The sequence below is a fragment of the Thamnophis elegans genome, chromosome 10 (genome assembly GCF_009769535.1).
Source record: "Thamnophis elegans isolate rThaEle1 chromosome 10, rThaEle1.pri, whole genome shotgun sequence".
In the NCBI taxonomy this organism is placed as follows: domain Eukaryota; kingdom Metazoa; phylum Chordata; class Lepidosauria; order Squamata; family Colubridae; genus Thamnophis; species Thamnophis elegans.
The window spans coordinates 1,913,596-1,929,496 of NC_045550.1; the positions used below are offsets into that span (position 1 = coordinate 1,913,596).

At 38.6% G+C, this 15,901-nt stretch overlaps 1 protein-coding gene across 1 annotated transcript in view; it reads right to left on the reverse strand.

The window, feature by feature from the left end:
* Positions 1-1,412: 1,412 nt before the first annotated feature.
* Positions 1,413-15,901, reverse strand: part of GLRX3 (glutaredoxin 3) — a 28,061-nt gene continuing 13,572 nt past the window's right edge. Inside the window, 9 exon segments of the mRNA XM_032225502.1 lie at positions 1,413-1,687; positions 4,896-4,918; positions 4,921-4,967; positions 4,969-4,985; positions 5,066-5,105; positions 6,875-6,925; positions 7,973-8,029; positions 10,086-10,147; positions 10,235-10,407. Of these exon segments, the coding sequence (XP_032081393.1) occupies positions 1,637-1,687; positions 4,896-4,918; positions 4,921-4,967; positions 4,969-4,985; positions 5,066-5,105; positions 6,875-6,925; positions 7,973-8,029; positions 10,086-10,147; positions 10,235-10,407 (521 nt within the window). The 3' untranslated portion in view covers positions 1,413-1,636.

Genomic DNA, 15,901 nt, shown 5'->3' on the forward strand with positions numbered 1-15,901 from the left:
CTTCCATCCTTCCGAGGTGGGTGAAATGAGAACCCAGACTGTGGGGGCATATGCTGACTCTGTAAACCGCTTAGAGAGGGCTGAAAGCCCTATGGAGCGGTATATAAGTCTAACTGCTATTGCTATAAGTAGTTTGCCTATCCTATCCAGGCCATAGACGGTAATACTACCACAGGTCCCTTTGACCCAAATGTTTGTGGGGACCCAATTCAGATCCAATGTCTATAATATAGCTAGCAGACAGTATAGTGTTGGAAAATGCTAAGTTATATTCTGCAAATCTCCCATATGAATACAAGAAGTGCAGTCCGAGCCAAGTCCTCCTACTGTATACTTCCCTGGCTCCCCATTTTCTTTTGCAACCATATATATGATGGAGGGAGGAAGGGGGGAGGGAGAGAGGGATGGGATAATTGGCATTTCTACGCTTCCACCAACTTGATTGTGAAATGGGTGGTTATAAATATAACAAATTAATAATTCTAGGCTTTTTCTGCAGTTTAGCGGTGTTTGACCATTATCTTGAAGGTCAGCATATGGAATATGCTGACAAAATATTCTGCTGCAGAAACTGTTGTTTCTTGCTTCCCTGCCACCGTTGCCTTTGAGTACATGGACTTGTTTTTTAATCCTTTCGTGTGGCTCAGTAATTTAGAATTTATCTAGAATTTAGCATTACATTAAATCATGCTGATATTCCTCTTAACGCTCAGCACATAATTTGCTATTAAGAGTCGATTCTATTTTCTATTGCTACTTTATTCAAAGTTGTTTCAGTGGCATGGAGAAGATGGTCTTCGTGCATTTTAATCTAAATTATAAAAATTGCGGCCAAAAGGCTTGGAAATGACTACAAATTTAGTAAGAGATATATATAATTCAGATTAAATCTCCAATCAATGAATAGTTTAATAGTTTAGTTTAGTTTAGTTTAATAAAATATATGCCGCCCAATCCCGAAGGACTCCGGGCGGCTTACAAAAAACGATAATTTAAGTAGTAAAAGTTTAAAAAAGAAGACAACAAGCAAGTTAAAACACAACACACACTCAACCGTAATGGGGCTGGACCTCATTCAAGAGGTCAACAGCCCCAGGCCTGCCGGAAAAGCCAGGTCTTAATAGACTTTTTGAAGGCCGCGAGAGTGGGGAGGGTCCGGATCTCTGGGGTAGATCGTAAGGTAAGGGAAATACCCTAACCGTGTTATGCTATGCCTCTTTTAGCCATATTACTTAAAATAGCTTAAAAAATATGTCTCATTAATTCTGATAGGATGGAGTCCTCATTCTTGAACCTGACTACAACATTAGAAAGTTCATGGCTATAAGATGGTGAGCAGAACTACCAGTTAAACAAGGGCTATTTCAGTTAGATGCCTGTGTGAATGGAATGAAAAATTAAAGTACTCAAAAATGCTTGCACTTCACTTTTAATTCATTCTGAAGATGTTCACAAGTTTACAGTTTGCATGAAGGTCTACATTTTACATACTTCTCTAGGATGGTCTGATATGAAAAGGAAGTCAGAAACCAGTGTTCTGGTTCGTTGGTTTTTTTCTGTCGTAACCTGTTCCCAGTGCAAATGTCAATAATGATGTTGCGTTTCCGTTGTCTTGATCAATGTATTTCCATTTGCATCAATTTTCTCCTTTCAGGATAGAGGATAACTCACCAGATTCATTTAGTTCCTGGAAAAAGAAAGGGAGAAAACATTCAGGGACTGATATGATTGCAAAAGCTCTAACAAAAGGCAAATTTGATGCATGAAGTCCAGTGCCTCTTGCTGTTTTATTCATTGACTGGGTATCTACCAATGTGTTCTAGAAATCTGTCACATGAACTTGCTTTATTGCAACTATAAAACCTTAGCTGGCACACCTTCATGGGGGTCTTTCTAGCCTCAGATATGAATTTTCGTGACCCGTCAAAACTGCGTTCCACAAAAGCGCGGTCGACGAAATCGCGTATGTGACGTCATCACAGCGCGACGAAAAAGATCGAAAAATTGAAATAAAAATTAAATTACAGCAAGCCGATTCACATAAAGGTAAGCGTTAGGTTAAGGGTTAGGGTTAGGTTAAGGGTTAGGGTTAGGTTTAGAGCGTTAGCGTTACGTTTAGCATTAGGTTAAGGGTTAGCGTTAGGTTTTTCGTTAGGTTAAGGGTTAGGTTTAGGTTTAGGGTTAGGTTAAGGGTTAGGTTTAGGGTTAGGTTTGGGGGGGTTAGGGTAAGGTTTTCGCTTTATTTTTACATTTTTCGATCCTTTTCGTCGCGCTGTGATGACATCACATATGTGCTTTCGTCGACCGCGATTTTGTCGTCCGCGGTTTGTGGTGGAACCATGAATTTTATCTTAGACCAAGTAAGATTTGTCATCTAAACCAGATGTCTCCAACCCATGCTCCATGGGTTTCATATGGCCCTTGACAGTTAGAATGCAGCCCATAAGATCATATATGTTATTGTATGATTTATATACATTATCTTTATTATATGTTTTATATGCAGCCCAAGACAATTCCTCCTCACTCAATCCAGCCTTGGCAAGTCAAAAGGCTGGACATTCAGGATCTAAACCAAGTATTATAATTCCTAACAGCAAAAGTTCTCTGGGACTTAAGCATTAGAAAGTATTATCACTACTTACTATAAGCCCTCAAATGAACCTTGAATTTTCTTTATATCTGGAATACACATTCTACACTTGTCTTCTTCCTGTTCATGTTTCCTTAGAAACAGCAGGGACAGCATTACACAAATAGGAAAAGGTAAATGTTATAAGCATGATTTTTTTTTTTTTTTTTGGTATTGTTAATCATATTTCATTATATATTTGGCTATTTGCAGGAACAATTCAGAGCAAAGACACTGGCTTCAAAAAAAGACAATGACTTCACAAAAAAAATTACATACTTAACAAAAATTATAGGCCAAAGCCTACAATTAGTTTGCAACATCCTGAGAAATTTCTATGCTAATGAAACTAAACAAGCCTGTTAAAATGTTCCACGCTGGAAAATAGAAAGGAAATAAGTAGAACAACTGTTTTTGGAATTTTTAAAGCTCTAATTATAGTTTTAATAAATTCAATTATTGGATATGTTTTTTTTAAATTAACCCAAAAATAAATCAAGGATCCGGCCTGCAGAAATGGAATTTTTATTGAACATTGATAAATAGAACTATGTAGAAAAATGTTACTGTCAATGAAAATACTTCCCAGTAGATTTTCAAAATGATTAAAATGTGAACTGTATCATTTGATTCATCTCAATTCCTAGGGCCTCAAAACATAAAGTGTGTCATGTAAGGAAATTTAATAGAACCTACATGTAACAAAAGTAAAATGTCTTATATTCTTTAAAACCGTACAGGGTATAATCTTTGAATGCAGTATACCGCTGAACGTTTGTTTAAAATAATTACAGGAGCTAAATAATAAAGCTATTTTAAAACAAAACTAATGAGACTTATTGATTCTTCCTTCCCAGGAGATCCAATGACTTTAATATTGACTATAAAACTGAAGACAAGAATAGACCCCGGAGTATTTAGGTTTTGAAGTCAACGCTTGTACATTGTGTGCACACAGACAATTATAAGAAGATGGAGCAAGAAATATAGATCTATTTTTTTTCCTTCAGGGCCACTGTTTAAAAGTATACAATAAAATCTTACCTTCTTTTTCAGAAATATGACACTTTTTTTTTTTTTGCAAAACATATTGTTTCCGGGAAAAAACAATGTTGAAGACTAAAGCTAAAACCAAATAATATCTTTAAGTGCACCCATGGGAGTAAGAAGAGATAGCTCTTAGAACAAATAACTGATTGATGTCAAGAAACAACTTTTCATTATTATTAGTAGTAATAGCAGTAGTATAACCATTCAATGACGATTTAAGGTGTATTTTTACAACAATATATCAGCCTGATGATAGGTTATAAAAAAAACTTTAAGACATTATATTTCAAATGCCAAAAGCACCAGAAACAAACTTGTGCAAATTAATGATTGAGGGCTCCTTGGTGTTCCCTGAGCTTGTTCGTTTTCTTGCAGATGTTTCATTACTTGAGATGTTTCCTAGTTGAGTAACAAAATTCCTGCAAGAAAACAAGCAAACTCCGAGAGCACCAAGGACTCCTCATTTCGATTGTGGGTGTACCTCGCTTCACCCCATAACACCTATCCTCCGCGAGCTGCACTGGCTGTCGATCTCCGGATACGCTTCAAGGCGCTAGTCGTCACTTATAAAGCCCTTCATGGTATTGGATCTGGGTACTTGAGAGACCGCCTGCTGCCAATTACCTCCACACGACCAATTAGATCCCAGATTAGGCCTCCTCCGAGTCCATCAGCCGGTCAATGCCGACTGGCGACTACGCGGAGGAGCCTTCTCGGTGGCACCTCCACCCTCTGGAACGAACTCCCCGTGGAGATTCGTACCCTCACCACCCTCCAGACCTTCCGCACAGCCCTCAGAATCTGGCTGTTCCGACAGGCCTGGGGCTAAAGACTGTAACCCACCCAATGGTATGAATGTTGTGCTTTTTAATTATGTACTGTTTTACGTGTTAAATGTTTGTTTCCCCCCCCCCCTTCGAGTTGTAAGCCGCCCTGAGTCCCCCCAGGGAAAAGGGCGGCATATAAATAAACTCTCAATCAAATAAATAAACTCTCAATTTCACTAATATGGCCCTGATAAAATGTAATAAAGCTATTTCCATTTATTTAACTTTAATCCTCGACCCAAATTTTTAGGACATTAAAACAACAATTGAAGAATAAGCAACAAAAAAAAATCATAAATCTGAACATCAAGTATCAAAATGGATAACGCAAGATCTTTTTTTTTTTAATGAAATGGTTACAAACTTCTCAACAATTCTTTTCTCACCTTAACAATATCTAGGCCTCCACGAGTTCGCCTTTCACATACAACTGCGGGTAGGTTGGCCAGTTGAGTATTCTTTAATCCTTGCCTTACCTAATGTAGACTTGATTAATGTCTCTCACGTTATAGATTTCTAAGCTCAGAAATAAGAGAGTTGCATTTGAACAACGTACCTCTTCATTCTCCAGTATGTCAAAAGTCTCGTAATCCACACTAAATAAAAAGATTGTGACTTATTATTTCAGCTTGAAATAAATAGTTAACAGTTTTGAAAAGTAGCCTACTCTCAAAGAGTAACTGCTTAGGAAAATTGTCAGTATCCGTGTTGCCTTTTTCCCTATTTTATTCCCCTAATAGTTGATAACCTGGCATTGCCCGGGTATTTATTTATAGGGGGGAAATGTCTGGACCAAATGTAATTTCTAATGTTGGGTTTTCCCACATACCAGAGGGAGCCCACTGTGAAGCTGTTATCATGGCAACTTCACTGTTCTATACAGTAGAACTCATTTTACAGCAGTACAGTAGAAGCCATTTTAAGGCACAAAGGCTGTATCTTAACAGAACACACACTCCGAGGAGTGTTAGGGGTGTCTTACCCCCACAGTGTTTGTTTCCAGAGAGTGTACCAAGTTTGGATGAAATTGCTTGAGGCGTTCCAGAGTTATGCTGGAACATACACACCTAGCAAACAGAATAATGCAGGTGTTTTCCCTTCAAACTAAGTGAATAGTCCAGGGGAAAAATGGTAGAGAGGCAAAGTAAGGAAAAGTGCAAGTATAGACGCACAACATGGAAATTTGCAAGTACTCTATCCTGGTCGAAACCGAAGAAAAATCCAGAAGAAATTCCAGAGAGAGACATTGAGCCAGAACAATATTTTTAAAGAAGAAAACATTGCTATATAATGTACTTCCATGAAGTAGATAGTACTATTGTCATCGTAATTTATATAGTAATTTAGGATAGTATAGGATAGGATATAGTAATAGGACGAGGCTTATATACAACACATATAAACTAGTAAGTTTCATAATGTATACCTTGTTTTTATTTTCAAATTAAACACCCTTGAACCCTTATGGTGGGATTTTTTTGGGGGGAAGAATTACCTGCCCAGAGTTCACTGCTTTTGTGGGCTCTTTTGAGTCAGTCAGTCCGACTGAAGACAATTTTTAAAAGAATCCTGACACTTACCAAGAAAGATGGTTAGGATAGCAAAGGCAGTAAGACTTATATACTGCTTTCGTAGTGCTTTACAGCTCTAAGCAGTTTACAGAGTCAGCATATTGCCCCCAACAATCTGGGTCCTCACTTTACCCACCTCAGAAGGATAAAAGGCTGAGAGAGCCAGTCAGGATCGAACTCCTGGAGTGAGCCGTGAGTTAGCCTGCAGTATTGCATTCTAACCACTGTGCCTCGATGGCTCTTATAATCAAAGCATACTGAACTTGATCAAGGGGATTTAAACTGAACTCTGAGAGATGGCAACCTGAACAAAGATCTTGAGCATGAGATCTAATTCTGATTATGTAGTTAACCAGGTTAACACTGCAGTCCTAAACCGACTACTGAGATGAGTCCATTAGAGTCCATGTTTTACGGATTGTTCAGCAGGTTGCCACTGGGAGAACCACAGAACAGAATGGAAATGAGGGGTTAGGGTTAGGATTAGTTGCCAAATCTGGTAAAATGTCTTTCTTCAATTTAATTATAAGTATGATAACAGTAGGCAACCAGATGCAAAGAGCATTCCAGTATATAGAGAAGAACACGAAATGTAGAAGGGACAACGAAAGATTCATCAGAGAATTCATGGTTATTGAAAAGGTGAAAGTACTATAAAGATTAAAAGGCTAAGAATTAACATACTAAAGATGTTTTTAATCTTTATAAAGCTTTTAGTTTATAACATGTATAATGCAAGAAAATATAAGCTGTCTTATTTTAACAAAATTTAAGATAATACATTAGTTACATACCCAGTATATTTGAATTTCTATAATCTGCTGCTGAATCCCACTTTGCCATCTAAAAATAAGAAAAAGAACAAATCATTATTTTCTACTAGGTTAACTATATATATATTATATTAATTTAAAAGCTGTGGCAAACCAATTTTAAAAAAATTAAGATAGTCTTTGGATGTTTACATTCTCCAACCTGAACTCCTCAAATTACTAATCAAGCATTATTTTAATTGCCAAAATATTTAGAAGGCAACAGGTTGGAACAACTCATAGATAAGGAACCAAAAATAAGACATTCTAAAATTAATGTGAACAATTTTTCCCGTCTTCGCCTCAGAACGATATTTATACCAGTTTATCAGATATGCAGTAGAGTCTACTGTGACCTTTATACATGTCTATCTACCTAACTATGCATGAAAGCATGGTTGCAGGTAGTCCTTCTTTAGTAACCACAATTGGAACTGGCAACTAAATCATTAAATTGGTTGGTAAGTGAAACTACAACTTTAATTATCATGTCTTCAGTTTTCCGTTAAAGACCTACACGCAAAGGTTCTAAATCAGTGCTTCTCAACCTTGGCGACTTTAAGTCCTGTGGACTTCAACTCCCAGAATGCCCCAGCCGGCTGGGGCATTCTGGGAATTGAAGTCCACAGGACTTAAAGTCGCCATGGTTGAGAAACACTGTTCTAAATGCAAAGATTTAAAGTCGCAAAGTTATGTTTTTATCACTGTCACAACTGTGAGAGATAAAGGTAGTGTTGGCCTCAAATGTTACAAACAATTTTTCAAAAACTGTATTTCAGGAAATCCTTTCTCGTGACGAATGGCTGTTCGTATTTGTATTTAGTTAGTTTTCTAGCCAAAAAAAACACCATGGAGTTATACTTTTTAGTTCCAAGAATATGTATGCTCCAACCTTTCAACCACATTTTCCAGATGACATTTCCTCATAATCTGGGATTGTAGTTCTTAGAATTCTTATGGGTGGGAATTCTGACATTGTAGTTCTGTTGTATATAGAATCATAAGGTTGGGAACAGCTAATGCATTATTGTCATAAGCTGCAATGTTCATCAAACAAAGGCGATTCTTACAAATCTTACCTGCTTATTCCCTTTCATGAACAGCATCACAGGGGCCTTGTTTATCAAATCTTTCAGCCTAAAGAAGGAAAAGATTGATAAAATCTTGGCATTAACATGTAAGAGAATATAGATCAAAAACAGAATTTCCCTGAAACATATCACTGTTTTTTCAACAATTTTATGTTTACTTATTTTTGTCTCATAACAAGATATGGATTTTAAAATTATTTTCTAACAATGCATTTCCATGTATACATTTAAAGAATCTCTAAAATTGGCTGTTTACATCTACTGATTTATATTAGAAATGCAATAAAGACTAATATTTAGTATATTTTTGCAAATAAATCAATGTAACATACACAGAAGTAGCGACTTCCAACTATTTCATGAATTTATAAGTTTAACCAAAAGAAAATGTAACATTTATTTCCAAAAATGGCAAACAAAGTTTAATATAACAACAGAAGTGGCTAATCCCATAAAGCAACTACATCAATAACAATAACAAGGATACAAATTTCTAAAAAGTGGCTAGCAATGGATTCTCAAGCATTACCTTTTTTTCTTAGAAGTCCAGCCAGAATCACAACCCTTAATCTCTACTGAACATAGTAGGAATTACTTCAAAATAATCCAAAGAACAGCAGTGATGACTTAGTGTCTTGAAACCACTTTTGTCAACTTCCTTCAGTTTCTAATATAATCACGATTATTCAATATATTTCATAAATAATGCAACATGTTTTTTTCTTCTGAACTCTGCCTTGTTAGCATCCTGCAGTAAAGCTGTTTTAATTAACAGGCTCTGTGATGGCATTTTAACAATGAGAATTGCTAATATACAAGAATAATGAATAACAGTAAAATCTCAGCAAATCTATGCCTATGAATATGTGTAACACATCAGCAGTCTCCAACCTTTCTGCAGACCCGGGGACGGGACGGGGGACCAGAGGGGATGGTTCCGTGCAAACGATGGCCAGCGCACATGTGCACCTCCAATTGCACAAGCAGCAGATACATGCACCCGCTGTTTGCACAGAGAAATGTATGTACACACACTCACCCGTCTGCTCCACACGCAAATGGAGCTGCACAAGCATGTCTGCACTCACCCACCACTTCTGTGGCCCGATTCTGAACAGGCCGCGGCCCGGGGGTTGGGGACACTGGGTCAACAGGATAAAGACAATGGAAGAGAGAGAGCCGAGGTGGCGCAGTGGTTAGGGTGCAGTACTGCAGGCCACTTCAGCTGACTGCTATCTGCAGTTCAGCGGTTCTAATCTCACCGGCTCAAGGTTGACTCAGCCTTCCATCCTTCCGAGGTGGGTGAAATGAGGACTCAGACTGTGGGGGCGATATGCTGACTCTGTAAACCGCTTAGAGAGGGCTGAAAGCCCTATGAAGCGGTATATAAGTCTAACTGCTATTGCTATTGCTAACCTCCATAGATGAGATGAAGAACATTCCTATACCAGAGTTATCAGTTTCAGTCTTACAAGAAGTATTATAATGACTGCAAACTTATTGGAAATGTTCCCACTTCAAAATCCCCTTTTCCTAAAGAAAACCGGAAGATGTCATTCCAAATAGGGCCAAAGGCCCTTCAAAATCTCAGAATGGAACATTCTGGATAAACCGTTTTGATCTAGAAATATTTTGCATAACTATTTTTTTTTTATGTAAGTAATGTTCTCTTGAGGAACTGGAAGAACAATGCATTTTAGAAAATTATAGTGTTTGTACTTGAAAGAACTGAAGATAAATTCTCCTTAAGCCATTAGTATAGAAATAAGAACCGATGGGTTTTCCAAAGAATGCAGACAAAAAGTCTTCCATCCTTGGTGGCTGACCAAGCTAGTTGGGACTAAGCTGGTTTGGCAATCGTCATTTTATAGAACGGCAATGGGTATTCTTATGCTTAAGTAGGTATTTTAAAAAAAGAAATCAAGCTGAAAAACACTAAAAGGAAAAAAAAAGAAGATGCACGTATTACACACATTGTTGTACAGCTTTTCTTTTGTAGCACGAAAAATAAAACTAGCCAAACTAAAAAGTGGGCAGCAATTAAATTCAGTCATGGAATATACCCATTTCCTTCTTTATGATAAACAGAAAATTCACCATACCTATCTTCTAATTTGTGTGCCTTGGGGCAGACGGTATCCAATTCGCCTGAAGCCTCAAGCTCCTATAATAAAAAATGTTGTAGTTGTAAAATATTTAATTAGATTTTTTAAAAAAAGAAGAAAGAAAACAGATGACTTTACTTTCTAACCTTAACAATGTCCAGTCCGCCTATAAGCTCTCCGTTTACATATAACTGTGGATATGTAGGCCAATTGGAGTATGTTTTTAGACCTTGGCGCACTTCTTCATCAGAAAAGATATCGAAGCTGCTAAACACCACATTATGTTTGTTAAGAATTTCTATGATTTGTCTGCTGAAACCTGGAAGAGGGGTGGGGAGAGACAAGAAACAAAAAGAGGAAAAAAACACAATTTTTAATGAAGCTGTATCTATCTTCAACTAATAGAAGTCTCCCACAAAATTACCGTATATACTCGAGTATAGGCCGACCCGAATATAAGCCGAGGCACCTAATTTACCACAAAAAACTGGAAAAGTTATTGACTCGAGTATAAGCCTAGGGTGGGAAATGCAGCAGCTACCGGTAAATTTCAAAAATAAAAATAGATACCAATAATGTTTTGAATATTTATTTCAAAGAAAAACAGTAAACTAGCGGTGTATTCAATGAAATACTTCACTCACCTCATGATGCTGATGTCCCGCTGTGATGATGATGTCCCGTGCAGCCGCGGGCGATGTCCCGCCTCCTATGACACACGGCACAGTGATTCCTATCATTGGATCACTGTACCAGAGGAGGTGGGACATCGCTATGTGGCTGCTTGCCATAACAAGGAGGAGGTGGGACATTGTTGCAGAGCGGCAGGAGGGGGAGGAAGGGGAATCGTAAGACAGCCCTGCATTACATTAGAACGTGAGGAGGGGGGATGGTGCGGTGCGCGCTGAGCGGCAAACTGACACAGAGGGAGGGGAAACTCACAGGGGCACTGGGCCATTCACGAGTGTCACCCAGCGGCATGGCCCCACCCCTTTTTCTCCTCCATTTCGGGCAAATTTTTCACTGACTCGAGTATAAGCCGAGGCGGCTTTTTTCAGCCCAAAAAGTGGGCTGAAAAACTAGGCTTATACTTGAGTATATACAGTACATTATGGTAAAATAAAGGGGTATGTTTAGATTTACAAAGAGAAGGACTATGGCAGGGGTAGTCAATCTTTTTATACCTACCGCCCACTTTTGTATCTCTGTTAGTAGTAAAATTTCTAACCGCTCACCAGTTCCACAGTAATGGTGATTTATAAAGTAGCGAAGTCAATTAAATTAAAAAAAGGAAGGTGCTTCAGTATCAGACAAAACCCCTACCGCCCACCATGAAAGCTGGAACGCCCACAAGTGGGCGGTAGGGGACCAGGTTGACTACCACTGGACTAGGGGTGACATGATAGCAGTCTTCCAGTACTTGAGAGGCTGTCACAGAAGAGAGAGGACCAGCCTACTCTCCAAAGCAACTGAAGGGAGGACAAGACAATGGGTGGAAGTTCATTGAAGAGAAACCCAACCTAGAACTAAGGAAAATTTCCTACAGTGAGAACAATTAATCAGTGGCATAGCTTGCCTCCAGAAGTTGAGGGTGTTTTGTCACTGGAGGTTTTCAAGAAGAGATTAGACAATCATCTGTCCAGAATTGAATCTCTTGTTTGAGCAGAGTTAGACTAGAACACCTCCAAGGTCCCTTGCAGCCTTGTTATTCTATATTCTATGTGGTTCCTACACAAAATATGTTTTGCTGTTAGTTGCAAAGTCATGTCTGACCCATTGCGACCCCATGGACAACATTCCTCCAGGCCTTCCTGTCCTCTACCATCCCCCAGAGCCCATTTAAGCTCATGCCTACAACTTCGGTGACTCCATCCAGCCACCACATTCTTCTGTCGTCCCTTCTTCTTTTGCCCTCAATCTTTCCCAGCATGAGGCTCTTCCCCAGGGAGTCCTTCCTCCTTCTCATTTGAGTTGTATGTATATAACACTCATAATTTTATTCCAGGATCATTATCAACCCCTGATAACATGTTTTTCTTCCTCCCCAACTGTGGCCACTGTTGAATATATGTACATTAATGAAAAGTTCTGGCTGACTCAACCAGAATTTTTGCTTAATGTTAGTTAACAAACATTTTAATAATTCAAGGTATAAACGGAGCAGCAGTCAAGAAGTGGAGAACATAGAAGGGCCCAATGAATAGTATCACTTATCCATCTCCTTAATATGATATTTCATATTTATATTTTAGTATCAAACATGTTATTTTACTGTTAACTCCATTTAAACAAGAGTAATGAAACAAATATATACTATATATGTACATGTGTATATAATCTCATCTACTACATTCAAATTTTCTCCTTACAAATAGAAACCTTTCCTTATGCATCTACATGTTGTTGCTATATATTTACAGCTTTGCATGGTATCTGAAAAATATTGCCCAATTTACAAAAGTTCCAAGACGCCAGATATATTATGACAGTTTTAAAATAAGTGCATGTTCTAAGGAACCTATTCAAGATTTCTATCTGGCAAATTTCCCCATTACTTTTGTTTTGTTCTGTAGCTTGAGGTCTTCATAATCTGCATTTTGAGCCAAGAGCAAACAGTATTTATTTATATGATGTATAAGTTGCTCTTCTTGGTAGAACTGAAGCATTAAGTTCTTGTACTGCCTGAAGTGAAACAAGGATCCTGATCTCCCTTCTTTCCCCATTCATCTGGGAGTTCATTAGTAAACAGCTACGGGGTGATTGCTGATGGTTATTTTGCTACCAATACATTAATTCATTTCTACAGTAAGAGGCTTCTAAAGAAAGGAACACGAACACTTTATTTTAGCTGTAGGCAACTTATAAACAGACAAAAAGATGATTGATGGGACGTCATTTTTAAGGGTTAAAGTAGCAGGCTGAAAATGTTATTATGCTTAAGGATAAAGTGACAACATCATACTTTATTCCCACAACAAAATATTTGACTTTTTTTTTAAAAAAACAATGCAATCTGAGCAATGCAAAAGCTAATGAAAGCATGTCTGAAGTGTTACATTTAAGAAATGCGGACCAAGCTGCATAATGAGAACGTATACTAAAAGAGATGGAAAACTACATGTAATACTAATGATATCAGCAAGCAGAAACACCTATAAGCAGGGAGCTGGGGCACAGAGGAAATATAACATTGGTTGTAAATAGATTCACATAGGCAGTGATGAAATGCCAGCCATAATAAGGATTGTTGGTTCCAATTATTAAATGGGAAACCATTGTCTTTCTTAGGTCAATTAGTCTGGGCACAATCTGTTAGGAACTTTAGAACCGGTAACTTTGTGTAGTTGATATCCTGTTCTGAAAACAGTATACGGTACTATAGGCAATCTAGAGATTTTATAATATACTTGTATTTTCGGACTATAAGATGCTCTGGACTATAAGATACACCTAGCTTTGGGGAGGAAAACAACAACAACAACAAAAATCTGCCTTGCCTCCCAGTATCCATCCGGTAGGAGCCGAGGTGGCACAGTGGTTAAATGCAGCACTGCAGGCTACTTCAGCTGACTGCAGTACTGCAGTTCAGCGGTTCAAATCTCACCAGCTCAAGGTTGACTCAGCCTTCCATCCTTCCGAGGTGGGTAAAATGAGGACCCGGATTGTTGTGGGGGCGATATGCTGACTCTGTAAACCGCTTAGAGAGGGCTGAAAGCCCTATGAAGCGGTATATAAGTCTAACTGCTATTGCTATTACCCATTCCCCCCCCCCATTGGTCACTGCAGCCCATTTGGCATGGCCTGTTTGCCGCCACCTGATTGGTGCAGCCCGTGTGTCCACCGACCCATTCTAGAACATCTGATTGGTGCTGCACCAACCCCCCTCTCCCTGCCACAATATTTGCTCTATAAGACACACAGACATTTCCACCACTTGGGGGGGTCTTATACTCTGAAAAATATGGTACATTTATAACTATTTTTGTAATTTCCTGATGAAATAAGAGCCGAAATACAGATAATCTGTTGTTGTCAATGGGCATGGTGTAGACAGATACAACAGCAGCTAAGGAATAGCACAGTACAGCTAACGCCCATCCCTTCCACACATTCATTTATATTCCGGTTATATTGCTGTGCTGGAATGAGTAGGCATGCATAGCTGTAACAATAAGTATTACACTAAACTCAATAACTGAACCCAGTGAATGTAAGTAAGAACTTCCGTTGCTAAGCAAGGGCATTAAGTGAATCACATCCAATTTTCTGACCTTTCTTGCCAACTGTTACTAAGTGAATCAGCTGCAGTTGCTAAGTGAATCATATGATATTAAATGAACCCAGCTTTCCCCCGTCGACCTTGCATGTCAGAAACCAGCTGGGAAGGTTGCGGACGGCAAACATGAGACCCCCCGGGGGCCCTGCAACCATTGTAAAAACACGCTGATTGCCAAGCACCTGAATTTGGATTACGTGATAGTGGGGATGCTGTGATGGTTATAAGTGCAAAGAACGGTCGTAATTTTTGTCTTCAGGGCCATTGCAACTTTGAACAGTTGTTAAATGGATGGTTTGTAAGGCAAGGATTAGCTGCACTACTGTGAAGAATGGTTTATACAGTACAGGGCTTACAGCAAACCAATACACAGCAAATTAATTAAGAGACAGAAATTTTTTTTTGACAAAAGATAATGAAGAAAATGTTGATAATGATGTGAAAGAGGAGAGTAAGGATAATAAGTAGGGGCAAAATTTGGTTTCATTCGTCAAAACAATGTCCTTAAAGATGGATCCATTATATATTATTACAAGAGATCAATTTTTTTGTTACTAACAGATGTTGCTCAAATGATACAGGCGCTATATAGAGGTTCATGAACAAACTTGGAATCTTTTATATACTCTTAGAATAAATATAGTGTAAGCGTTCCAAATCCATGTAAAATTAAATCAGAGTCGAAGGCAAAACTATGCTTAAAGTTCCCAATCTTAATAAAGCAGGCACGTTGGCATCGTGCTGTGGGATTCCGACTCTGAAGTTACATCAGAATCCCACCCAGTTAAAAGTTCATGATCTTGCCCCCACACCCACAATCCATCACATGGTCCAATCTCCTTCTTCCACGCTAGCCTACCTATGCCCAACTGCTTCCGATCAGGTGCAAAGGGGTTGGGAGACAAAAGATGACCTTGAGCTCCTAGAAAGGAATTTCTTTTTTGAAAACAACACATTCTACCCCTTGCTAAGAGTGTGGCAGGCCAAAGATTCTTAAAAGAACCGCTGCAGATCTGACATATAGCTGAATGATTCTCACATATTCAGGTGTTTTCCACCCTCCCAAGCTCCTTCCAAAGACAGAACAACAGTTACAGTGCTGACCTAAAGGATACAGGCATTATTATTACCTTGAATTGGAAGAAACTTTCTTCTCCCCAGAAACCCACGGATAGCTCAACGATCCATGTTATAAATGCAAAAGAAATCACTCCCAACCCTTTGCCTCACCTTCCACACTTAAAATATTATCATACTTTTAAGTTTTAAGGTTTCTTTTGTTGTGGTTTGAGAGAGAATGGAATAATTATACTCTGATCACCTCTCGCTGCCAATGTTGGAATAGTTCAGTCAACAAGAGTAGTATCTCTGTAAGCAAGGATTTGTGCACACCTCTTCTCCATACTGGCAGTTCATATAGGACTTCACCTCTTATCTCTTTCCCTATTCCCCTCTCTATCCAAAATGATCTACGGGTAATCCTTGACTTACAACAGTTCGCTTAGTGACCGTTCTGTCCCCCTTCTCCGCTCGGTAA